At 45.4% G+C, this 26,718-nt stretch overlaps 2 protein-coding genes across 6 annotated transcripts in view; one reads left to right on the top strand and one right to left on the bottom strand.

Annotated features, from left to right (window-relative positions):
- The window catches only part of M1AP (meiosis 1 associated protein), a 79,428-nt gene extending 78,399 nt beyond the window's left edge, over positions 1–1,029 (bottom strand). The window contains exon 1 of the mRNA XM_055312364.1: positions 1,012–1,029. The gene's annotated coding sequence lies outside the window, so the exon portion shown is untranslated. The remainder of the gene's footprint in view (positions 1–1,011) is intronic.
- On the top strand, positions 373–26,718 carry SEMA4F (ssemaphorin 4F). 5 transcript variants are annotated; one of them, XM_055312359.1, is made up of 14 exons: positions 373–647; positions 2,847–2,998; positions 3,633–3,692; positions 3,924–4,022; positions 8,695–8,788; positions 17,538–17,657; positions 17,756–17,907; positions 18,562–18,740; positions 18,957–19,104; positions 19,229–19,451; positions 19,586–19,695; positions 19,805–19,965; positions 24,030–24,088; positions 24,335–26,718. In XM_055312359.1, the coding sequence occupies exons 1-14, from the start codon at positions 503–505 to the stop codon at positions 24,943–24,945; spliced, it is 2,313 nt and encodes a 770-aa protein (XP_055168334.1). In that variant the 5' UTR covers positions 373–502; the 3' UTR covers positions 24,946–26,718. The 5 variants fall into 5 exon arrangements, with proteins under 5 accessions (XP_055168334.1, XP_055168335.1, XP_055168336.1 ...); XM_055312360.1 differs by lacking the exon at positions 3,924–4,022; XM_055312363.1 differs by lacking the exons at positions 373–647; positions 2,847–2,998; positions 3,924–4,022 and adding an exon at positions 7,968–8,005 and having other exon boundaries at positions 3,643–3,692.

The following is a 26,718-nucleotide window of genomic DNA, read 5'->3' as shown; positions in this document are numbered from 1 at the left end:
AAATCTGAGCATTTATTTCACGTTATTACAGCAAACATAAATCACTTTGCATTGCAATTATCTATTTTCAGTTTGTTAGATGCTTGCTAAAATAATACTTTTGAGAAATTTGGTGTGTATCCATGACATATTTTCCCTTAGTACGGCCGTTCGAGCTTTTGGAGGGGACCGAACCCGCCACTGGAAGACCTGGAGCCACACCGTCCGCCCGGTTCGGAAATGTAACTCCCACCTACACCTACCTAGGTCTAGCTCCGCCCGTACCTGGGTTGGGCTTATCCGCTCCTTAGCTCCGCCTCCACCCAACCCCGATTGGCTGGAGGAGGAAATCGGCCCGACCAGTAGTCCCTTCTTGAAGGGGCGGAGCCGGGCTCCGTTCTGGTCTGGCCGACGCAGGCCGAACCGGGCCGAGGAGATCCGAGTGGGACCGTGGCGGGCAGCGCCGCGGCCCGGAGCGGACGTGGCAGGGCGCGCCCCACCCAGCGGCCCGGCGGAGCCAAAGATGCTGGCTTCTGCCACACCGCCCCTCCCGGGCTCCCAGCCGCCTCCGGCCTCGCCCTTCCCGCTGCTGCTGCTGGCGGTGCTGAGCGGCCCGGCATCCGGCCGCGTCCCCCGCTCGGTGCCCAGGACCTCGCTTCCTATCTCCGGTAAGGCGTGGGCGCCCTCGCCCTCAGCCCTTCTTGCGGCGCCCAGGCCCCGCCTGCAGATGCCGGTACCCAGCTGCCCTCCTACGGACCCCGGCAGGCGCTCTGGGGCCCCTCGGCGCAGCGCACCGAGTCCCGCCCCCGCCCCGCCGGGGCCGGGGCAGAACCCCCTACGCGGTGCGGCTCCGCCGCATCGCTCCCCCGCGTCGCGCTTCGGCTCCCGAGACACGCCCGGGCGGCTCCGGCTGCCCCTTGACCGCGGAAGGGTCAAGCCCCTCACCGTGCAGACGCGGCCACTGAGGCCTATGATGGGGTAGGGGCTTCCTGAGGTCGTCCATTTCGGAGTTCCCCCTTCCCGAACATATACCTGTGTCCCTCATGCCAGCTTGACGCCCATTCTTCTTCCAAACTCATTGGTCTTTCATTCTAGTCCAGCCATCCATCCTTCTCCATCTCAGCATTTGCATCTGCCCACTTCTCAAATCCGGTCCCTCCTTATCCTCATTTATACCTCCCTGCAAGCCTTTTGCCCTGCTGGCAGCCCTCCTGTCTCTAACACACTTCCCAGGCCTCTCACAGCTGACAGCAACTCCCATTCTCTTGATCCATGATCCATCGTAACCCCTGGCATTCCCTGCTCTCTCTACCCGTTCCCTACATTGGATGTTGGGAAACTGTTCAGTGAATTGACTTAAAATTCTGTTTAAATGATTTTTAAAGTATTCCGAAGGGGGAGAAAAAAAGGAAAAAGGAGATTTGGTCCTTTTAAAAGATGTGGAAGAAGCCAGGGGATGCCACAAGGTTAAAAATGGTTATTGGAGTGATTCACACTTAATAGGCTCTCTGCTGAGGTGGACACGGGCATGGCCACAGACCTTTTCTTCTTAGTGGACAGTGTTAGTGCCTTGTGCAGAGAAAACTAGTGAAGCTGAGAGGACAGCCTGTTGGCAAAATCTCACAAGTGGGTAATAGTAATGTAGAGGCTAAACTTCAGACTAGTGACATATTGGGTTGCTATGAATTAAGAAGACAAAGTTGTGGTCAGAGACTGGGGTTTGTTTGTGCTGAAGCAATAGCCACAAAAGAGAACTGAGGTTGCTGGCTGGGTTGATAACCAGAAATGCAGAGAAGTCCAGATAGCAAGGTGAAACAGAGTTGGGGATATAAAGAGTGGTTGGGTGTTTAGGGCTTATGATGAGCATGAGAGAATAGGCAGGCACAGCATAGACATGAACATGGGTGTGGGATGATGGGGTGGGAGGGGCTCTGTATATCAGCACATCTAGGAATGAATGGCTCATAGCCATTCTGTCTGACTTGACGGTAGCTGAGCAGATAAAGTAGGTAGAGTAGAGCTGTGTTGGTGCAGGGGTAGGGGCCCCAGAGTGAGCTAAGAAGGTAAATACAGGCTAACTTATTTGTTATAATCTTTAAATAGAGTTCTGAATGATGCTATGAGGTTTAGATTTGGCCCAAATGAAGCACAAGTCTAAGTAGGGATGAAAGGAACCGTTTGTGGAACACATAGTCCATGTCAGTTGCTTCCTCCTATGTTACCTCATTTTATTCTGTCAACAAGCCTGGTTGGTGGTGTTTACAAGATGAGGAAAGTGATGCTCAGGGCAAGTAACTTATTCAAGATCATACAGCTGGTAAGTGAAATAGCCACATTTAAACTTGGGCTGATCCATTTACAAAGCACATACTCTTGCCTACTCTTTACCTCTTTGGGTGGAAATAGGGTGGGATTGGGAAGGACAAGAGCAGTGGGAGAGATAGGAGATAGTCTCCTAAAGTGTTTTCTAAGTGAAAAGAAGTTACTAGTAAGTAGGGATTTAAAAAAAGGAAATTTAGAAAGTACTTGTACCTTCTATAGTATTTTCAAGTTATGTATCATGTTGCCATGAATAGAGATTACAGACTTAATATTTATGCTGATATTTTAATAAAGTGTTCTATTTTTACAGAAAAAGCATATTTGACTGCCCTGTGTGCTAAGTATTCTGGCCTCATCAGTTCTCTCACTTTGTGGAGGTTAGGTGGTTGGCCTGTCAAAGCTCTGTTTTTCCCCCTCATGGCTGCTAAATAAATGGCACTTGGGAGAAAACAGAAATTGAGCCCTTGGGCTTTGCCCTTATGGACCCAGCCCTTATGAAGCAATGGCTGGTATCACTCTCCTCTCTCACCCTCTCTTCCTGCCAGAGGCTGACTCCTATCTCACCCGGTTCAGCGTCCCTCAGACGTACAATTACTCTGTCCTCCTTGTGGATCCTGCTTCCCATACACTCTATGTCGGCACTCGGGACACAGTCTTCGCTTTATCCCTGCCCTTCTCAGGGGAGAGACCTCGCAGGGTGAGAGATGAAAGTGGGGAGGACCCCAGACCCCACAGCATGGGATTAGATACATGGTTTTATGGGATTGATGGTGGTGGGGGTGTTCATAATAACCAAATATGTACCAGTGGTGGTGGTAGGAGGGGGAGTGTTGGTGAAGATGAACAGATGAAGAATATTAACTTCATTATATTTGCTAAGGGTGATCGAAGGGGTGGTCATGGTGACTGGGGAGGCCATGAGGGAGGCTCATGTTGGGGAGGAGGTCATTTCTTTAGGGCAGTAGCTTTTAAACTTTTTTGACCACCCCTTAGTTAGAAATACACATTTTGACCTAGTAGAAGTATATATTGAAAGAACCCTTTCTTCAAACAGTATCTGTTCTCCTATATGTGATATATTCTGATATATTCTATTTCATTAAAAATAAAAGCAATTTATTTCATTACTGGTTAATGGGTGGAGACCTCCGGTTCGAAAAATAGTGCTCTGTTCAAAAAATAGTGCTCTGACCAGTGGTGATGGTCGGGTGAGGCTGGGAGGAGCTCTGAAGTTCTCAAATTGATGGAGGTTGTGGAACTGTTTTACCTACCCTGACTTGGAAGGAATTTGGGAAGAATCTGGGGGAAACAGTTAACTCCTCCTTTCTCAGATTGACTGGATGGTGCCTGAGGCCCACAGACAGAACTGTAGGAAGAAAGGCAAGAAGGAGGTAGGTGTGAATCTCGTCCCTGTCCTGAGTGTCAGTTGAGACCTAGTTCCAGCTCTAAGTCTGTGTCTGTCCCCTGCAGTGCTCCCATCCCAGTGGGCCCAGGCAGGGACTCTAACACCATGGCATCACCTGTCATCTCTGATCCAGAGCTGCATCTAACTGTCCTGACACTACCCTACCTTTCCTCGTACCTGCTGCTTCTGATTCTCTCTAATCATCTCTGACCCCCAGGACGAATGTCACAATTTTGTCCAGATTCTCGCCATTGCCAATGCCTCTCACCTCCTCACTTGTGGCACCTTCGCTTTTGATCCGAAGTGCGGGGTTATTGTGAGTGACGGGGTGGGAGGATGGGAAGGGTTTTCTGTGAGTGACCATGATGGGAGGCATGCTTAAGGCAACACTTGTGCATGATAAACATTGGGGGTGAGGGATGTCCTCACAGGGTGGAGCCTTTGTCTGCCATGGAAGGGGGGTAGGAAAGGGAGGAGAGGAGGGAGGTTGTCTGTAGAAGGTGAGGTATACAGAGTAAAGAGAGAAGAGGGATGGTGAAGGGAATTAGGGATGCTAGCTAGACTCAAGAGAGGATAAATCCAGGAGAGACTTTAGAGGTCAGTAACTCATGTTTCCTTTGCTCTGTGTATGTTTTGTCCAGGGAGCTGAGGTCCATTTCTTAATCAGCACAATCCATGCCTGCTTCTTCTTCCCATGGTGTGTGACTGTCTCTTACCCCCTTCTCCCACCTCTCCTGCCAACTTCATTCTGTATGGGCTGTTACGTTCTGCTGTCATGGCTTTTGAGGTCACTGCCTACCGGTATAGTACTTGCCAGCCCCATATTTGGCCTTCGAAGTGGGCACTCTTGTCAGTCACCTTTTCTTCTAGGTCCTGTTCATTGCTGCTGGAGCCCTGGGCATCTCCACTGTCACACTCAGGCAGGCTTGGGACATATATGTTCCTAGTCATGTTTAGGTTTATCATGGTGTCTAGAGTTAATGGGGCTGGTAGCATCTCAGGAAGGTCTTAATGATTTTGAACCCTCAGCTTTTTCCATCAGCAATCCAATAGCCAGTGATTGGTCCTCTGCCAGCACATGCTTGTGACAAGAACCTAGGATGAGTTAAAAGCCTCCCATGTTCTTCGTATTCAGCGGCTTCCCTTTCTGCTCCAAGGAACAATAGGAGGACTGCAATGACTCCCTGTCCTGGCTCTGATCCTTAACTGTAGATTTTGACTTGATCCTTCTGCAAACTGTAGTAGTCCTTGCCACCTGGATCTCATCAGTGTGTCTATGTCTAAAGTTCTCCTTGTTGAAGACCATCCTCATATATCTGGTTTTGAATGCTATAATTGTATATGCTTAATTGCCCTGGTCAGTCCCTCCAGCTGCCCCTGGGGTTGGTTGGGGTTTTGTCGAGTCCTTTTCACAATGTGGATAGAAGACTCTCCACCAGGGTGTGGATAGCTTCCTCATCTTCGGAAGGTTTCCAGTTTGGGGTGGTATTGAAAATCTCTATATCCTATCAAGTGATGTTGAGGGTATAGTTTCCTTAGAGTTCTCACAAAGCTTGGAAAGTAGTGGTGGAACTGCCATTGCCCTGTAGGTCTTTTTCCTACAGGGAAAATGGTTCCGTGGGGAACCCATGGGTGTGAATGCCAGTGCCATGGCTTGTAGACAACATGATCACTTCAAGTTAGTCTCCTAGGGCCTTCTATTCTTCCTTGGCTCTCTAAGGGGACCCTAATGGCTGCTAGATTCTAAATATCTGGGCATAAAATATTCTGTGTATCCTGTCAGGATTGGTGTGACTTGGATGGTCATCCACTTCTGAGAGAAATCAGCAACCAGAATGAAGCCAGGGGTCTACTTCTGTGCAAAGAACCATCCTTTGGTCAAGGCTTGTTTGTAGGAGACTATAGGGCACAGCCCTCTTACCCCAAAATCAGCTGTGTTAACTCTTCAAGCCATTATATTAAGACTCCCCTCTAGACTTCCTGAATGCTCTCTTGTACCTTTACTGTTTTATCCTGCTGCCTGGCAACTCCTGTATGCTTAAGCAAGTTCTTGCTTTAGCTTTAGTGTCAAACCTCTCATGTCTCAGACTGCTGACTTTGACACCATATATAACTATTATGTAAGAGCTTTGACTAGCTGATCCAGACACAACAACTCACTCAGAGTTGATGGCTCAGAGAAATGGAGGTTTTTACAAAACAAAATTCAAGCACTGGACCTACCAGCTCTGACAATGTGGAGTGCTACCATTCAGTGATAGCTCATTGGACATTGGAGGAGAATATTTTAGTTTGCTTTGTTGAGGGAATTCTAGCAATTAACAGAGAAAAATGCTAGACTTAACAATAGCAATGACAAGACTTCCCAGTTGAAGGTATACTCTGTCCCAGGTGTGGTACTAAATACTTGACATTCAAGATTGAATTTAGCTCTAAGCATCATACTGTGATATTAAGTATTATTTATATCCATTTTATAAGCAAGGAAATGGAAGCTCCAAAAACTTAGGTACCATGTCTAATAATAGATAGCTGGCAGAGGCAGAGCCAAGATTTAAATCTAGCTATGTCTGATTCTGCTCCACTACCCTGTCCCTCTAGCCCAGCATGCAGCACAGAAAGACCTTATGTGGTTTCAATGTCCTGTGACATTTGTCCTGTTTCATGTAACAGGAACTATCTTTACTTTTCTTTTTTTCCCCCCTCTTTGGCCAAGAAGAGTACAAGACAGATAAAGGACCTTCCCCAGGTGGTCCTTTATCTGTCTTGTACCCTATTTGGCCAAAGCCAAAGGATGTGGAGATTCCACTCCTACAACTCAGTGAGAGCCTTCCTGCCTAACTCTGTCTTTCAGCTGGAGGGATTTGCCTTTGCTACAACTGATGATACAATGAAGACTCTCAACATTCAGACTGAGGCTGTAGTGGAGTGGCCTTGCCCCCCTTCAGACCCTAATTAAATGTTATTTTGACAAGACAGTAATCATAACCTGTCTAGTTAATGCTTAACTTGCTTAAATATTATAAACTTAGATAATACAATGGTGCCATTTGAGGAAACTAGATGAGGACTCATTTTGACATACTGAGTTTTAAGGGGCTGATAGGCCATCTCTGTGAGGAAGCCCAGCAGCCAAGTGCAGACATGGACCAAAGATTGGAAGGCATCAGACTTTCAAGAATTTGGGGAATAATTTGCATAGAAAGTCTAGCTGAAAGTATAAGAATGAGTGAGGTCATTTAAGTATATGTGACAAGGACTAAGGATTGATCCTTACACAGTTAGGGGCTAGAAAGGAAAATAGAAGCAACCAAAGGAGATAGAGAAGCAACTGTTAGGGGGAGGAGGGTAGACTTCTAAGAGAATCAAGACGGGATATTTGAAGGAGGGAGTAAGTAAAAAATATCAGATGCTGCATAAAGGTTAGGAGGATGAGCACTGAGAAAAGAGTCCTAGCTGAAATGTAGTCTTAGGCACAGGGATGGGAAAGTGTGATTTGTTTTTTGGAAATAATAGGCCATCTGGGTTTGGTCAGAGGAAAGTATTCATTTTGAGCAGTATTAGGAAGTAATTTGGGCTAATGGGTTTATATTCTAGGCAATGGTGAGTCATTTTGTCATTTTCTTAAAAATTTATCAACGCAGTGACTGATATTGTAGGAATATTAATCTGCTGTGGATATGAGAGTAAACTAGGAGCAAGGCTAGGCAGTATGGAGAGAAGGCAGTTACTGCTGTAGTTGAGATGAGAGGTAAGAAGAGCCACCGTAGCATGTATTATTAACCTTTGTCCACAGTACCCAGACATCTTGGTACCCTCTTGCTGAGCTGTCATCCATCTCTTTTCTCAAGCTAGACTGCTCCCACTGCCACAGATGAGATGCTTGTGCCTTTGTGGGGCCTTTCATTCCAGAAGACTGTATTGACCCAGTGTTCCCTTTTTGGGAACCTCAGATCACATCTAATTTTAATGGGACTTATGCAAGGCTCTTTTGGTAAAACAAAACCTTATTTACTAACTATAGTCAATAGATGAGCCATCAGAATGGGCCTGCAGTATTTTTATACTCAGGGGATATAGATCTATGTTGCTATTCCAACTACCATTGATGTAATCAGGCTCCAGCAACACTACATACCTTCCCTAGTGAACTAGAGGTATTGTGTCTGGTTCTTCTAAGCCATAACTTTGATTCCTGACCAGCCAGACTTAACTTCCCTGCCAGTTTCCGGTTGAAGTCAACCCTGGTTTTCGTTTTTAGATGTTATCTTGAAGGCTGTCTTCATGCTGGATGCTCAGGTAAGATAACTCCTGGCTGGCCCTGGTGAACTCCTACATCTCTTGCCTCGTGTCCAGATTGGGTCTGCTATAGTCCCTGAATGAAGAAGGCAGTTACTTGCCAAATCAGTGAATTCTGTCTTGACTTTCAGGTCTTCATTGACTGCAGATTCCCTTCTTCCTTTCTATGTATCCTTGACTCTGGTCCTGTCTTTTGTCCTTGGGGTAGGAGTAGGGGGAGGATGGCCCTTCTCTCTCAGCCCCGGGACTTGAGATGGTCTCATATCGTCCTGCACTCTTCTTTATCCTTCCTAAGAGCTCTAGTCCTCAGCAGACCTGCTTTCTTCCCTTCATTGTCCTTGTCCTGTCACATGGTCCCCAGTCAGTTGCAAACCCTAGCATTTCAGAGGAAGGATCTGCCTCTCGGCCTCTTAGTGTCTTCTAGGGCCATCTGTGGTGTTTTGTCACCAGAGCATGTGGGTATTGGTACCAGGGGAATGGAGGAATAAACTGATGTAAAGGGGGATGGCAGAGAGGGGAAATGCTGGAATGGATGGGGGAATCAGGAATAACAGACTGGGAGCTTGGGTTGGTAGTGGGTGAGTGGGAGATGAATGGAAATTGGGCTTTTCCTTCATCTGACCATCTTTGTAATTCTCACCATGAGCCTTTCTGTGACCCTAAACCAATTGCCCCCTTCTGGTCTATAGGATGTGTCCAGTTTCCAGCAGGTTGAAAGACTTGAGAATGGCCGGGGGAAATGTCCTTTTGAGCCAGCTCAGCGGTCAGCAGCTGTAATGGCTGGTGAGTGGGGAGAGCCCAGCCCTGTGGCTCCTTGCTGTAATTGCCTCCCCCCCCCCCACTGCTGTTAGAATTTCTGTGTCCTTTCTTTCCTTTCCTTGCAATGTCTATCATTCCCATGTCTCTTTCTAGCCTTTTCTTTTCTCCCCACTGTGCCTGTGTCCTCTTGCTTTTTCCCAGATTCTGCCCCTGGTTTTCTCTCTAGTACGTATCCTCTGCACTGTGAATGTGAGTGTTTGCTCTGTTAACCTCATTTTCTTTTCTCATGGTGCTCCCCCCCCAACCCCTGTTTATAAGAGGAATCTACTACAGTGCATATTGTAATAGATTTGGGAGAAGTATAAAGAAGAACCTAAGAAGCCTGTAGAATAGCATTGTCCAAAGTACTTTGCAGGACAGTAGAAATGTGCTATGTCTGTGCTGTCTAAAACGATAGCTGCTAGCTACACGTGGCTCTTGAGCCCTTGAATAATGTGACTAGTTTGACAGAAGGGAGGAATTTTAGTGTCTGACGTCTGCCATCTTTGCACAGCTCTAGAGTATCAGACAACAACTGCCAATATTGCAGGATATTTCTTTCTAGCTTTTTAATTATATGTGTGTGTGCATTTGCATTTATATTCAGGCACATAAATTTTGCTGGGCAGCTCTTTGTTGCTCAGAGGAATCCATCATCAGTAATGACTTAAATAAATTCCTGCTGTTACTTCCTTTGACCAAGCTGTATATAGTTCAAGTGTGCAGGGTTCAGTCACTGTTGATGTCTACATCTTTTTTTGGAGAATGACTATGTAATTCTTTAGTGGCCACAAAGTGAATTTTTTGTATGCTATGTAGCCTATATTCTAGGTCAGACCACCTCATGCACACCCTTCAAATTCAGTGAGAATCCTGCCATTTTCTCACAATAGTATACAAAAACAGGTTAATAGAAATTTTATGTGTGCATAGATTGTAAAACTTTTAAATGTCATGCCACATGGGTTTAGTTTTGAATTTTGTCATGTAACTTTATATCATAGGCATTTTCTGTATGATTTAAAATTTTTTTGTGAAGAAAAATTTTAACAACCTGTTGCTACCCATCCTGTGAGCATACTATAATTTAATTAAGCAATCCCAAATCACTGATATGTTTATTTGATTTCCAAATTTAATTTACCTCAAAGTTTTTGGTAGTCCCCATCACACTGTAATGAATGTTTTTGTGCATTAATTTTTATTCTGATTTTAGATTGTGTCAAGATTCCTGGAAATAGATTACTATTTAAAAGGGTGTGAACATTTTTATGGCTCATTATTTGTCGCTAATTGAGTTTTTAGAAAGAGTGTTCCAGTTTACACTCTAAATCAGCTGGAATGAGAGTGTTTTGTTTTCTTCTCAAATAAATTTTACTAGAATGATATTGTCATTTTAAAAGATCTTTGCTAACTTGAGGCTAAAAATGGAAAGATCTTATTTATTTAAGAGCAAGAGCAAGAGAGAGAGAAAGAACAAGCTGGGGGCAAGGGCAGAGGAAGAGGGAGAAGCAGACTCCCCGCTGAGCAGGGAGCCCAGGACCCTGGGATCATGACCTGAGCCAAAGGCAGACACTTAACCAACCGAGCCACCCAGGCACCCCTAATTTGCATTTCTGTGAATATTAGTGGAATTAAACATTCTCCATATTTTTTGTACTTATTTTTATTTCTTTTTTGGTAAATCTTCTCATATTCTTCGGCCAGTTATCAGGTAGGCTATGTGTTTCAATCTATATCTTTTCCTTTGTGGTTACATTTGTTTTTAAACTAAATCCTTTTTTAGTTATAAAGCAGATAAAAATTTTTCTTATAAAATTTCCCCCCAGGGATCCCTGGGTGGTGCAGCGGTTTGGCGCTTGCCTTTGGCCCAGGGCGCGATCCTGGAGACCCGGGATCGAATCCCACGTCGGGCTCCCGGTGCATGGAGTCTGCTTCTCCCTCTGCCTATGTCTCTGCCTCTCTCGCTTTCTCTCTCTCTCTCTGTGACTATCATAAATAAATGAAAATTAAAAAAAAAAGCTTAAAATTTCCCCCCAAATGTTTAACTCTTTGATCTGTTTGGAACTTACTTTGATGCATGGCATGAGATGGAGATCTAAATTAATTTTCCCCAATTAACTAATCAGTTGACTTAGTAGCATTCATTGTATTGCTTTCCCTTTCTTTACTGACATTTGTTCTGAGCTTTATCATAAAATTAATTTTTACCCATTCTTTTGGACTACATTTTATGAAAAACAGAATTTGGGACACAAGCTCTAACAGTGAAATTTTTTTTTCTTATGCATGGCTTTATAGGAAACGTCTTAAAAGCTAGCTATACAAATTAAATCATTCTTAGTCATAGAGTGAATGACACCCCTTTTCTGAAAAGTAATAAAATGACAAAATTTTTGAAAATGAACATAAGTCTAAATCTAGTAAATACATAATTTGTCCTTTTATCATCCATCGGCAATTGAAATTGACAAGATCTTGTTTATAGTCATATATGTTTGCATAAAACAGTTTAGTCAGTAGTTTTCTTGGCTTTTTATCAAAGGTCTTTGGCAAAACTCTGAGCCAGTTGTTGGGTCATTAAGAAAGATTTATCAGTTTTAGCAGTTGTCTCTTGATTCTCTATAACTTTTTATCAACAAAATGACTTCTCAATTATATCAGTCTAAGGTAATTAATTAACACACTTTCTTTGTTTCAAGCAGTAATCTTTACATTCAACCTTCTGATGTAATCTCTCTGTGGTCCAGTCAGCAAGTGAATTCACATTAGCATGTGGTTTAAGAACACAAATTTCATAAATAAGATCATCGTATGACAAAGAACATTTTCAAAAAGGAAAAAGGGTTTCAAGTTTTTTTTTTCGGATAATAAAATTCAAGTTGCCTTTCAGCTGATAATTGATGGAAATGATAAGTCACTTTCTAACAGATTAGAATGGCTAGCTTCTCCGTGTTTCTTCGATCCAAATCATAGTCAATACCAATATTACACGTTTTCCTCTGAGGTTCGTACTTTATAGGGCTATAATTTAAATTTCTTTACACTTGACATAAGTGCCAGTATTCACTGGTGTTTTCTTTCTTTCTTTTTTTTTTTTTTTTGTTTCACTGGTGTTTTCAATGTTGATTACTCTGCTGCCCCTTTGTTTTGAAAATAGCAGCATAGAAAAGAGTGACAACATTATGTAAGAACTAGGACCTAAATTCCGTTAGGATCTGTAAAAATGTCCGTAAGGATAATAGAGGTATGTTGAAATAAAAAGAAGAACTTTTAGTAATGAAAATAATATTAGAATGTAATAGCAGGAGCATTTCTAGTTTTAAATTATAAAAATTAGTGTGCATTGTGGATAATTGAGAAAATATAGAAATATATAATGAAGGAAGTGAAAAGCTTATTGTAATTCAGTAATCACCAGGTAGCCAGTGTTTTTATTTTTGAGTCTTGTCTTCTGTGTCTGTGTGATATTATCATGCATATTGGAATTATCATGAATATTTCACTTAATATTATATACTGAAATTTTCTCAGAATTAATTATTCAAAACATGATTTTTAGTGATTCCATACTCTTCCATCACTTGAATGTAGCACAGTCCTATTTCCATATAATTATACACTCAAAATGTAAAATAAATTATTGCTTTCATAAATACTGCCACAGAAGAAATCCTTTCACATAAATGTTTATGCAAATCCTTTACACAAATCTAATTAATTGCGTATGAGTCAATCCAGACAGTAGAATCGCTGGGCCAAAGGGTGTAAACGTTTTTATGGTACTTGGTGGATTTCGCCAAATTGCCCTCCAGTTAGTCTTGCCAGTATTGACCAGAGGCTCTCTTTCATTGCACCCTTTGTCAGTCCTAAGTAATATAGTTAATAAATAGACAGTGACCACCTCCAGAGCCCAATATTATATATTTTTGCTTGCATCTCAATTAATGAGGTCAAACAGCTTTCCATGTGTTTATTGGTACTTGCATTTATTTAGGAAAAAGCCTCAGAAATCTTGTTTTCAAATATGACATTTATGTTGCACATAGATAAAATTAAAATTTTCTCAGTGTCTGTTTTTATTCTAACCTGGAAAAATGCAAATATTTTGACAGTAATGTTCACAATAGCCTAAGAACACTGGCAATTCTGTCTGTCTCCTTTGGAAGGTCTTAGTTGTCTTTTTTTTTTTTTTTAAGATTTTGTTTATTCATTCATGAGAGACACACACAGAGAGAGGCAGAGACACAGGCAGAGGGAGAAGCAGGCTCCACGGAGGGAGCCCGATGTGGGACTCGATCCTGGAACTCCAGGATCACGCCCTGGAAGGTGCTAAACCGCTGAGCCACCCAGGGATCCCAGAAGGTCTTAGTCTTCTACTCATCCTTTCAACATTGGGGTTCCTTGGGCCCCCTCTCAAGGTCCTGTTCTCTTCTCATCCTATGTGGTTGTGATTTCAACCAGCCTCCCTGATTCTGTTTCCACTGCATCCTGATACCTCCCAGACATTATCTGGAGCTACAGACCACATATGCAACTGCCTTCCAGACATAGATGTCCCAAAGAGATCTCAAAATAAACATGTCCCAAATTGAGTTCATCCTCACTCACCTCCCCCAAACCTGTTCCACCACCAACGTCCCCTCCTCTGAGTACTGTTACCCTCCCAAGTACCACAGCTGGAGACAGCAGTCGGTCATCCTTTGGTTCTGCTTATCACATCCTATAATGAATAGGACTTTTATGGAGAAGAGCAGAAGGAGGGAGTATTTGCTTTTTCTCTTTGGGAATCTGTACTATGTTTTATTATATCTGATCTCATTGCATCTTGCGATTACTGCATCTGCCAAGAAGCACTGCAAATGTTCCAGATAAGGTGCTGCCAGCATTTTGGGGTCAAGCCTACCTCTTAAATTCAGTGTGTTTGCCCCAAGACTAGCATTCACACACTGAAACAACAGTTAGTAATCCTATGTGACCAACAGAGGGAAGGGTAGAATAAAAACTACATCTCCAACTACCTAATTATATCTTCATAGTAGGCTGTTATGTATAAAAAACCCAAGTATCCAGCTGGCCTAATCCTTAGATAAGGAGATGAAGAATATTGGGCTAGGAGCTATCTATCCTGCAAAGCTCTGACTTTGAAGAAAAGGTTGTGGAGAAAGGAAGGCTAGGGCATGTTTAAAATTCCTTTTCTTTTAAGCTAATGAATGATTATTCCTATTGTAAATCTTCTTTAGAAGTGGCCATTTTGGTATCAGAGTGAAAAATTGAAACCCCAGGGTGTAGTGATATATTCAGTGCCATGGCAGTGTCCTAGGCTGTCAGTGTTGGGTTGCTGACACGTCTGGGAGGCCTATGTCACAGGCCTTGACCTTGAGCAAAGAGAGATCTACTCCCACACATCATTGTGACTTTTCTTTGGTTGTGATGCTTCATCTTTTGTGGCTTTCAGTCCTTTTTTTTTCCTCCCCAGTATTTCCAAAATGAAAAATATCTTAATTTGGGGGATAATAAAAGTAAAAAGATGGTAACTACAACAAACATTCAGTGAGTACAAAAAAGTAGAAAGGAGGAAATAAAAATCATTGTAATTCTATTAATCAGAAATAAATATTAACACTGTAGAGTAGTAGCTCCTTCCAATCTGTCTTACGTTTGGCAGACATATACATATTTTTTAAAAATGGGGTTATATTATACCAGGTGTTTTTTTTTTTCTTACCACCTTGCTCACTGAATTCAGCACTGTAGGCCTCACTCTCTTTTGCCCATTATCTTTTGCCAAAGCAAATGTGTGTTTTAATGTTTACTGAATCAACCTGTTATGGGATCCACCTTGCCAATGATTTCACATACAGGGATATTTTATTATATGAGCAATGCAGCATCAATTTACAATTGAGACTGTCCTGGAGAATCTAGGACATGTGGTGATCCTGTGTCCTCCTGTCCTCATGAGCATGGTGGCTGCTGTTCCTTCTCCTTGGGGTGCGTCTTTGTGTGTGTGTGTGTAACCTGAACTTACATGCGCTGGGTGCCACCCATGCACTAGGCCTTATGTGGACTCTATGTTTGTATTACATTTAACCCTTAACACCGCTCTGAGTGGAGGGCGACATCATCTCCATTCTGTTTGAGGTACCTGGAGCTAATTTGCCCAAGATCATACTACTTGTAAGTATTTAGGGTCCAAAGCCAGGCCTTCCAAGTTTCAGAACACTTGAATTTTTTTCACAATCTCCAATGATAGAAGAGTCTCCCCTCCCCGTCCTAACCCTCTGCTGCTGCCCTCAGAGGCTTTTTGACCCTTTTTTGCTTTGTATGAAAATAGTGATTATTCTTCTAGTACCTGAGACGTGCACTTTTACTCAGGCATCTGTGACCCCAGGATGGTTGTACTCCCCACCAGAGTGGCCTTCTCAGTACTTCCTTCAAGGGGTGTGAGTCCCCGTGGCTTTGGCTGGGCTTCCCAAGCACCAGCTTCCAGCACACCAGTCTCTTGCTCCTCTAGTCTCTCTGATTTGATTTAACTAGTTGTCTTTAGTAGCCTCTCCCCTTAAATGATGGTATTCCCAGAGATCTTTTCTCACTTCCTCTTTCTTCCTGGCTCTCATGTTCATGGCATGGCTGAACCCTGACTCCTAGGTTGCCGGACTGGCCCTGTTGCCTGGACCCTTCTGTCTGATTGCCTTCCAGGGTCTCCAACCAGATATCCTGAAGGGACATCAGCTGTAGCACATTCCACATCTAGAGTCCCAATTACCTCCTTTAGGGGCCTTCTCCTATCATTTCCTGACTTTGCTCCTAATATCACCCTCTGCTGTCATCGATCTTATAAACTGGAGACCTTAAAGACACTATTTCATTCCATTCTTTCACATCTCATGTTCGGTTGATTTTCAAATCTTGTTAATCAATTCTGCCTCAGAAATAGCCCCCCAATCTAGCTTGCTTCCTTTCCTTTCCTTTCCTTTCCTTTCCTTTCCTTTCCTTTCCTTTCCTTTCCTTTCCTTTCCTTTCCTTTCCTTTCCTTTCCTTTCCTTTCCTTTCCTTCCCTTCCCTTCCCTTCCCTTCCCTTCCCCTTCCCCTTCCCCTTCCCCTTCCCCTTCCCCTTCCCCTTCCCCTTCCCCTTTCCCTTTCCCTTTCCCTTCTCTCCATTTCCCTTTTATTTCCTCTGCTGCTACCTTAGTTCCAGCCCCTCCAATCTTGCCTGGATTCTGTGAATAGCCTTTGAACTAGCATTAGCTCCTGAAAACTCAAAACTGGTGATGTCATTCTCTTCATCAAGAAAATCTGCGGTTTTACTCTTATCTGTAAGAGAAAGTCCACATTCCCTGGCATGGCAGAGCAGACCCTTCATGACTGGGTGCCCATCTCTTCACCTCCAGCTTCATCTCTGCTCACTAGCCCAGCAACACCCGCTGCCCCCTGAGAGCTGCAGCCATGGGGAGCACCCCACATCCTTGAACACGGCTCCCCTCTTCCCCACCTGCTTGTCGTCCTCCCTGAAGTACATCCATCTGGCAAATTGCTCATTCCTCAGATCCAGCTCAGATGTTACCTCTTGGATGCTGTTCCCTGGTTAGATGTGGCTGGATTCTCCTCTGTGCTTCCCTACACATCTCTTCATCCATGCCTCCTGGTGTCTGAACATACTTTTGTCTTCCAGACTCATGTGGGAGCTCTTGGAGGCAATGATATGCTTATTAGCACATGGCACAGTGGCTTGGACCTAGTATGTGGTGAAGGAATGCCACTCTGTTCTCCCCAGGGTACCTGTGACACTCAAAACTCCTCCAGGGTGCACAGGACCTTTTTACTGCTCCCTGAGTAATTTTCTCCTAGTTGTGTCTGACCCCTTGGCTGTGTCACAGGGTGGCTCTAGTTGTCTTACATTTCTCCCCTTCTGAGTGCCTGTGATCCTCTCTTCTCCAGTCCCTACCATCCGTAGAGCACCTCTGTCCCTTGCACTGTCCTAACAGGGAGGATCCGACTCCTCATTGCTTCCTCTGGCTGGTGTGAAGCATTCTTTAATTCCCCAGGCTACTGTTCCTCAAAGCGAGGTCCCGAGAATCACCCATGTAAGGGTAACTCTCACTGCTGGTTTGAAACTTCATCCTTGGGCCATCCCCTAACTCTACCAAGTGAGAATCACTGGGCCCTGGGCCCAGGAATCTTGTGTTTTGATCATTTCCCCCAACTGATGCTGGTGTGCCTTAAACTGTGACTTCTTCCAGAGCAGTGCCTGCCCCCTAATCAGAAAGAACACAGGTTCCTTCACACAAATACCAGAGTGGGAGAGCAGAATTAAGATTGGGGCCTGCTGCAAAGCAAACCCCCTTCCTAGGGAGTCACAGTATAATTAGCACATGATGGGGGAGAGGTGGCCCTAAAACAATGACAGCAACAACAAGCAAGCCAACAGGCAAAACAAAAAACAAAAACAAAAACAAAAAACCCCCTAATTTTCACAAGGGCCGACCTTATCCTTCCTTCCTGCATGTTAATATTCTGACAGTTTTCCCTTAACACCGGTAGCCTTTTCTATTCTGGAGCACTCTACGTCTATGTTGATGTTAGTGAGATGCCACCTGCCTGTTGGGTGCCATGTGGTGGGCCCCCAGCTCCTGAGGGTTCCTGCCCCTGCTTTATCCCCTGCTCTGCCTGCATCCCCTTTTGCTTCTCTCAGCCATCTCTAACAGCCCATCTTTTCCCTGTCGCCCTGCAGGGGGGGTCCTCTATGCTGCCACTGTGAAAAACTACCTGGGGACGGAGCCGATTATCTCCCGGGCTGTGGGTCGCACAGAGGACTGGATTCGGACAGAGACCTTGCCGTCCTGGCTTAACGGTGGGGAGAGGGAGAGGGGTGCTCTGGGGGATAGAGCCTGCCGTGACCGGGTGGCCCCAGACTGTGTCTGGGGTATCTGAGGCCACTGGTCTCCCCAGCCCCAGCCTTTGCTGCTGCCATGGCCTTGAGCCCAGCTGAGTGGGGGGACGAAGACGGAGATGATGAGATCTACTTCTTCTTTACGGAGACCTCCCGAGCATTTGACTCATATGAACGCATTAAAGTCCCACGGGTGGCCCGTGTGTGTGCGGTGAGACCACTGTCCCAACTGTCTGCCTGTCATCTTCTGCTCCCTTGTCCTGTCTTTTCCTCTCTGGGCCTCTGTCTTTGTATCTCCTCTGTCTCCTTTTTTCCTCTGCCTTGAATTCTTTTCTGGGAGCTTGGGGAGTGTGGGGGAAGGGCTCTGGCCTTGCACTCCCATAGATACCCTTATACTCCCATAGATACACTGTCCCCAGGAGGTGGACTAGTGTGGGGGTTAACAGCAAGAGCTGTTGAGAGCTAGTTCCTGGTTCAAGCCCTGCCTCCACCTGTTCTGCCTCTGTGACTCTGGGTGGGTTCTTTAGCATCTTTGAACCTCCTCTGTAAGATGAGGTTATTAAATGACCTCTGGCTAGAAGGGTTGTTTTGAGGACTAAATGAGGTGACTTATGGGAAGCATGTAGGGGAATATTTTATAAGTGCTCAATGACCTTGGTCCCCATCATTGTTACTGTGACCCCATCCAGCCCCATCTCTCATTACCCCTTGCAGTGCTCTGTATCTCCATCCTTGCCTTTCTGTGCATCTGTTTTCCCATCTGTCTGTGTCTGCCCTGAAGACAGGAGGAAATCAATATTGGTGTCCACATGCCTCCCACAATGTTGGTCTTCTAAAGAGAACTTCCATGCGCTTGTCACCCCAGGGGGACCTCGGGGGCCGGAAGACCCTCCAGCACAGATGGACGACTTTTCTGAAGGCTGACCTGCTATGTCCAGGGCCTGAGCATGGCCGGGCCTCCAGTATCCTGCAGGATGTGGCCATTCTTCGGCCTGAGCACAGATCGGAGACCCCCATCTTTTATGGCATCTTTTCCTCCCAGTGGTGAGGGGGCCCTGGTGTGGAGGGGAGTTACAGGGTGAGGGATACATGGGGACGGATGCAGTGTCTGTGCTGTCTGCTCCAGAATGGGTGGTCTCTTCCTGGAGCAGGCAGTGTGGCTCCCTTTGTATTTCTCATGGGTCATCTCATCTGATGGGGATGAGTTGCTTCTCCATAGTTCCCTCCCAAGTACCTGGCTCCAACCTGTGACTCTTACAGGGAGGGAGCAGCTATCTCTGCTGTCTGTGCCTTCCGACCACAAGACATTCGGACTGTGCTGAATGGTCCCTTCAGAGAGCTGAAACATGACTGCAACAGGGGACTGCCTGTCATGGATAATGATGTACCCCAGCCCAGACCTGGAGAGGTGAGGGAGTGAGGGACCTCTTTACTTCACACCTGAATTGCTGCATGAATGAAAGGGCCCAGCTAAGCATCACGGATACTTGCTGGCCCCTGGGAAACTGTCACCCATCCTGTGCTTCCTCTAGTGCATCACCAACAACATGAAGCTCCAGCAGTTTGGCTCATCGCTCTCCCTGCCCGATCGTGTGCTTACCTTTATCCGGGACCACCCCCTCATGGACAGGCCAGTGTTTCCAACCGATGACCATCCCCTGCTCGTCACTACGGATACAGCCTATCTCAGAGTTGTGGCCCACAGGGTGACCAGCCTCTCAGGGAAAGAGTATGATGTGCTGTACCTGGGGACAGGTATGTTTAATGGTCAAGCAAGTTGCCCATTCAGTGTACGCATGCTCCTGTCACAGAGAAGCTCCCATATATACAGGTGTCAAAGTCCCAGGCACAGTTAAATTGTTATGTCTTGCCACTTGTCTGCTTCCTAGAGGATGGACACCTCCACCGAGCAGTGCGCATTGGAGCCCAGCTCAGTGTCCTGGAGGATCTGGCCTTATTTCCAGAGCCACAGCCAGTTGAGAGTATGAAATTGTATCAAGTGAGTTATAGATTTGGGGGGGTCTGCTGGGGGTACATCTGAGTCCAGAGCCAGTTTGTTACCCTGAGATCTGGGAGATGCAGCACATTCTTCCTCACTCTTTCTATAGAACTGGCTCCTGGTGGGCTCCCGTACGGAGGTGACACAAGTGAACACAACCAACTGTGGCCGTCTCCAGAGCTGCTCAGAGTGCATTCTGGCCCAAGACCCTGTCTGTGCCTGGAGCTTCCAGCTGGATGCATGTGTGGCCCATGCTGGGGAGCATGGCAGGTAAGTGCTACTGCATTGGTCTCTTACCTGCTGTTCCAGGGCATTGACCCATCCTCATGTTTGTGTCTGTATGTCGTCTGTTGAGGTCCCTGGCTGGCCCATTCAATAGAGCATGAAGCCCTTGATCTCAGGGTCATGCATTCAAGCCCCATGTTGGACATGGAGCCTACTTTATTTTTATCTTATATTTTTTATCTTATCTTATTTTTTGAAAGAGCATGCATGTGAGTGGGAGGTGGGATGGGAGGAAAGGGCAGAGGGAGAGAGAGAATCTCAAGCAGGCTCCACACTCAGCGCAGAGCTGATGCAGGGCTCCATCTCACCACCCTGAGATCCCGACCTGAGCCCAAATCAAGAGTCGGATGCTTAGAGCCACCCAGGCGGCCCTGTGTGGAGCTACCTAAAAAAAATGTTTCTCATCTGTTAACGATGCCCTGCCTCTGTGTGTGTTTGTGTGTATTCTGCTTGTGTCACTTGGGTGTCCATCTGTCAGTTCATACTGACTTGTGTGTCTATCCATGTGATGCTGCCTCACTGATGCTCTTTGCCTCTCTGTGGGACCTGCTCTGACCGTATGTCTCACCATTAGCTTGCTATACACTTCTCGGTTTTTATTTTATAAGAGCTCTTGGAAGCATTTGCACAGTTGACTGCTTTCTCTTAGCTTCTTTGCAGTACTCTTGCCTCTTGCTGTCTGTGACTCTGCGTCCTCCTGGATTTCCAGCCTCCCCCACGGTCTGTCTCCTTTACGATTCATTTCCCATCATGCTTCTAAATGTGGATAGTCCTCAGGGTTCAGTCCCTCTCTTAACACTTCCACGCACTGTCTAGATCTTGTTCCCATTACTTCAATGAACCACCTGAGTGCCAGTCACCACCACCTATGTGTCTTTAGTTGAGCTACGGACTTCTGTATTTCACCGCCCACCTCCCTTGGGAGTCTTCACAAGCAGCTCCAGCTGCTCTAACCAGTCTTAGCATGCACTGTCATTTCTGCTTTCCTTCATGTGCTCTTCCTATGGTATTTCTCATCACAAAAAAAAAAAAAAGGCCCTCACATGATGAGATGAGCTTTGGATTATACTATATGTTGGCAAATTGAATTTAAACAGAACAACAAAAAAACAAAAATGGGCTCTCCATCCAAGCGAGACTTGCCCGTGCTATATTGCAATGTGTACGGACTCTAGGTCCATTTGTCCTATGCTCAGTCTATAGCCACTTCTTCCCATCCCTGCCACTGTCACCCTAGTCCACGCCATCATCACTTCTTGCCTGGATTACTCTGGCAATGTCTTAATTGGTCTCCTTTTGACCATTGGGGGATCTTGCCATTTCTCTTCCCCTCAGCAGCTAGCTTAAAATTGTATGTCACATTGAAGCAAATCCTTGACATAATACTCATCTGAAATATTTTGATATGTATATCTATCAGGTAAGGACTTTTTTTCTTCTTAAATTTTTAAAAAGATTTTATTTTTTATTGAAGAGGGGGAGCATGAGAGGAGGGAGGGGCAGAAGGACAAGCAGACTCCCCACAGAGCATAGAGCCTGCCACAGGACTCAATCCCAGGACCCTGAGATCAAGACTGAGCCAAAGGCAGACACTTAACTGACTGAGCCACCCAGATGCCCTCCACCCCGCCCCCAGATAAGGACTCTTTTAAAAAACAGTTTATTATAAGGAATTTCAAACATTCAAAAGTAGAATACAATGAATTCCTGTCATCTGTTGCTCACCTTCACCAGCTATCAACTCCTGGCCAATCTTGCTTCACCAATACCCTCTCTCACTCCCAATTATTTTATAGTAAATCTCAAACATCACTTTATCTATAAATCCGGCAGTATATATTTTTAACACAGAAGGAATTAAAAATAAAACAAAACCATAGTATCATTATCTTACCATAAACTTAATGTCCTGAAACATCCAGTCAGTGTTCCAGTTTTCTCAATTAAGTATACTATAAGGTGGTTGCTTAAGTTAGGCTCCAAATAATGTCCATCAATTGAAGTTGATTGATGTGTTTTTTAAGTCTTTTAAGTTTTATGTGAGATTCCTTAATGAACCATTTTAAATTGATGGCTTGGAAAGTACTTTTTTCTTTTTTTTTATTTTTTTTTTTAAATTTTTTTTAAGTTTTTATTTATTTATGTACGATAGACACAGAGAGAAAGAGGCAGAGACACAGGCAGAGGGAGAAGCAGGCTCCATGCACCGGGAGCCCGATGTGGGACTCGATCCCGGGTCTCCAGGATCGCGCCCTGGGCCAAAGGCAGGCGCTAAACCGCTGCGCCACCCAGGGATCCCCGGAAAGTACTTTTTTCAAACTGACTTTGAGATTTCCTATGTTGAGCCCTGTTAATTTATAGTATATTTGTATATATTACTGAACCATAAGGCTATCATAATATTTTAGAAGTAAAAGTACTTGTTTTGGGAATCAGCTTTTCATTAAGAACTTTGATCTAGTAGTTTCTCTTGGGTATAACTTTTAGATGTCCAAGACAAGTATAACTTAGATGTCTAGGACGAAGCAAGTGCTTTATTGTTTTGATATCCATTAAAATAAGGATTTCATTGTATATTGTGTACTTGAACCTCAGGATCCCCTTAAGATATATATATATCAGGGTGTGGGTTATATGTATATGCTAGTATATTTCCTGGTAATACAAGAAATTACCAAGTTAGTATTTTTTAAAATTAATTAATTAATTTGAGGGAGAGAGAGCAAGAGTGCTCCCATGCAAGCAGGGGGAGGGGCAAAGGGAGAGGAAAAAGGAGAGAAGTAGACTCCCCACTGAGTGTAGAGCCTGAGGCGAGGTGAGGCTCATCCCAAGACCCTGAGATCATGCCCGGAGCCAATATTAAGAGTCAGACACCCAACTGATTGAGCCACCCATGTACCCCACCAAATTGTTACTTCTCTGTACTCTCTCCTCCACATCTCGACTCATACAAGTGAGAAAGACTGACTATGGAGTTCCTGTGGCTATGTCTGCACATATGGCCTTCCTAAGTTCTCCACTCTCAGCTAGACTAAGCGACCTTGGTTTTACCCAGAAGACTGTAATGTATTCATACCAGTCTTGGAACTCATTTTAGGAGCCCTAATTCATGCTGAAGGAGTTCACACTCAAATGGAGTCTGTCTTTGATTGAGGCTTTTGTGTGTTCAGATAAAACTTGGTTTCCATCGATAGCTCGGTAGAGGTCTCCCTTTGGGAGTTCAGAGTGAGTGGTTCCATCCTGCTGTCCCTGTGTCAGACATAGTTCATGCACATCCTTGGAAGTACCAGGATTGTGGTGTTTGAAACAGATCCGTTAGAGGCTAATAGGCATTGACTGTTATTGGAGAAAGTTCCTACATAGAGATGAGCAGCTTTTATGAAACAAAAAGTCCTCTCCTGACCCTCACAGAATTTTGATAAACTTTTATAGAAAAGAAGTTTTTCCTCTTAACAGCAAAAAAGGTTAACTGTAGTGTCCCCCCCTGCCCAAGAGAAATCTTGTGGTTGTGGATACCCAGATGCATTTCTTGGAACATGTGTATGCATTTTTAAATTTTATTTTTAAATTTTATTTTTTTTATTTTTAAAAAGTTTTTATTTATTCATGAGAGACACACAGAGAGAGGCAGACACATAGGCAGAGGAAGAGGGAGAAGCAGGCTTCCTGCAGGGAGCCCAACTCAGGACTCCATCCCAGGACCCCATGATCATGCCCTGAGCGGAAGGCAGACTGAGCCATCAAGGCATCCCTGTATACATTTTTTTAAAAGTACGCCCCAACCACCTTTCCAGCAGACCTACTGCAAATTTAATTCTCTGTAGTTTGCTGGAAATATGTGTGGAATTTGACATGGCAAGTGTCATGAGGAGTAAAAGGGATATTGGGGGAAATTTCATTGGTAAAGAGAATGTTGATTGATAGTTTCAGGAATGATTTGTGAGACAGTGGGAGATGTAATTCCACTACAGTACTGAGTGTTCATTGGTACTGAAGAAGGCAGAAGGGGCTGTTGACACTGGATTTACCGCGTGTTCTCTTCTCTACAGGCTGGTCCAAGACATAGAATCAGCAGATGTCTCTTCTTTGTGTCCCAGAGAGCCTGGAGGTCTGTATGGTTTAGGGGAATGTGGGTGAAGTGGGTGAAAGGGGCTAGAATGTTGTCCATTTTGTACCCACTTTAAAAATTGGAAGATATGGCAGCGGGTGACCCATGGTCTTACTGTCTTTGGGAATCCTCTTTTTTCTTTGTCCCCATGGCCCCTTCTTGTATCTGGTACCATGCCATATTTCACTGCATTATATTCCAGCTGGTAGCATTACCACTTTTCATGCCTCTGCTCTCTTTCTGCAGAACACCCAGTAGTGTTTGAAGTTCCTGTGGCTACAGCTGCACATGTGGTCTTACCATGTTCCCCAAGTTCAGCATGGGCATCCTGTGTCTGGCACCAGCCCGGTGGAGTGACTGCACTTACCCCCCGGCGGGATGGGCTAGAGGTGGTGGTGACCCCAGGAGCCATGGGTGCTTATGCCTGCGAATGTCAGGAGGGTGGGGCAGCCCGTGTGGTGGCTGCTTATAGCTTGGTGTGGGGCAGCCAGCGGGGCCCCGCAAGTCAGGCCCACACAGTGGGGGCTGGACTGGCTGGCTTTGTCCTGGGGGTTCTTGCAGCATCCCTGACTCTCCTTCTGATTGGTCGGCGTCAGCAGAGACGGCGACAGAGAGAACTTCTGGCTAGAGACAAGGTGGGCTTGGACCTTGGGGCCCCACCATCTGGGACCACGAGCTATAGCCAGGACCCTCCCTCTCCTTCTCCTGAAGATGAGCGGCTGCCCCTGGCCCTGGCCAAGAGGGGCAGTGGCTTTGGGGGCTTCCCTCCACCCTTCCTACTTGATCCTTGCCCAAGCCCAGCCCACATTAGGCTTACTGGGGCTCCTCTAGCCACATGTGATGAAACATCCATCTAGGGCAAATGACTGCTAGTAACCCCTGGAGGGGAATGACCATTGAGGTGCTGGGGGTACTGGGCCTGGAAGATGGTCATGGTCTCTGAGCTCTCTTTGGTCTTTGCATAATCACTTACACTTCAGTCTGCCCTCTCTGGACCTGGCTGGGTTCGGGGCCAAGCCTGTGCTTGATTGCCTGATTCCCATGAGAGATCAGAGCTGCTAGCTGCAGTGAATCAGGACTTTCCCCACCTCTGCCCTCTGAACCGGTGTGACCCATTCAGCCTTGGCCCCCTATCTTGGGCCCATTAGTTTGGGGTTGGGGAACAGGACATAGCTCTGACTTTGCCTTCTGGTGGGGCCTGGCTGGAAGGAAGAGCACTAAAGGTGGTGGGGGGCTAGTGTGCATTAAGTCCTTTCATTCATTCTCTTAGTTTACCTGATTCTCTGTGGGGAGTGCATGATCCCCATGTTGCAACATGAAATCTCTGCCCTGAGATATCCCCAACCCCAGTTTTCCTTCTTCCATGAAAGTGTGTGTAAATACACAGGTGTTCATAGGAGGCCTGGCCACGTGCATGAACCACTGGGGCATTGCTCAGGTGTACTCAAGGTGGGACCAGGTGCGAGAAGGTTGGAATGGAGGCCTTGCCAGACCCTGTAGCCAGTGAAAGAATGCCTTTCCTTTCTAAAAGGAAACAAACCACCACCCCATCCCCATCACCTTCCACAACCCTTCTCTTGAGTAGAGGAAAAACTCTCAAAGTGACCTTCTGGGTGGCAAGGACAGCGATACATGTGATCCCATCATTCTCTTTGTTTTTGTCTCCTGGCTGCCACCACTGCCACACACAGCTGTTCCTTTCTCTGACTGGAGTTAAAGGCTGGACTCCCTTCTTTGGCTCCCATTAAAAAAACTTTGTAACATTCTTAAGTATTAAGGGACAACAAAAAGGGAACGGTCCTAGGAAATAGAAATTGCATAAAAATAGGTTTGTATCAGTGACTTTACTCAGGTTGACACCCTTGCCCTAAGTCAGAAGTTCTCCAGCTGGGGTCCATGGACTCCCTGAAATCGTATGCAAAATATTGTCTGTACACGTGAATCTATTTTTATGGGATGTGGGGGTGGGTGGGTATGGCTTTCATCAGATTCTCAAGGCCTTAACAAAGTAGAAGGACCCTGCCTCCAGGTCACCACAGTGGCTAAGCTGAGGGGGAGCCACTCAGTGGCAGTTCTTCCCACCCCGCTGTCCCTTCCCTGGGGTCAGCCCCTGGACTTGCAGCCGCCGGAAGCCCCCTTGTATCTCCGGTCTCTGGAAGCTGGACTCGGCGTGTATCTGAAGATATTGTCGACTTCTGCCAAACATAGAGACCTCTTCCTGCTTTACAGCTCCCAGATGCTCTAGGCTTCTGCTCTGTTCTGGTCTTGGCCCGAGTATGTGCCTCATTCATCCCTGCTGGGGGACCCCCTTGAGCTCCAGTGAATGATCCAGCCCTTCCCAGTTGAAGTTTTCAGCTCTACTTTCCTTGGCAGCAACCTGTGAACTATTCAAAAGAGTCCCCTTGGGTTTAGGATTATCAGTGGTTTTGCCATTAATGAGTGTTATGATTTTTAGCAAGTAATCTAATGGAGGAACATCGGTTTTGCCATTAATGAGTGTTATGATTTTTAGCAAGTAATCTAATGGAGGAACATCGGTTTACATCATTGGGGGATAATAATACCTACCTCAGGGTTGCTGCAAGGATGAAATGGGGAAACATGTAAACAATAAAGCACTATCTATACCA

This window comes from Nyctereutes procyonoides, unplaced genomic scaffold (assembly GCF_905146905.1).
Source record: "Nyctereutes procyonoides isolate TBG_1078 unplaced genomic scaffold, NYPRO_anot_genome, whole genome shotgun sequence".
Classification (NCBI taxonomy): domain Eukaryota; kingdom Metazoa; phylum Chordata; class Mammalia; order Carnivora; family Canidae; genus Nyctereutes; species Nyctereutes procyonoides.
Note: the sequence above shows the minus strand (reverse complement) of the source record. Positions and strands in the feature narration are given on the sequence as shown.

Bases quoted from the DNA above. Each gene is read 5' to 3' on its own strand.
- SEMA4F (XM_055312359.1), top strand. From the start codon at position 503: ATGCTGGCTTCTGCCACACCGCCCCTCCCGGGCTCCCAGCCGCCTCCG. The intron at 4,023-8,694 runs GTGAGTGACGGG...TCTGGTCTATAG, and splicing joins ATCCGAAGTGCGGGGTTATT to GATGTGTCCAGTTTCCAGCA. The intron at 8,789-17,537 runs GTGAGTGGGGAG...GTCGCCCTGCAG, and splicing joins GTCAGCAGCTGTAATGGCTG to GGGGGGTCCTCTATGCTGCC.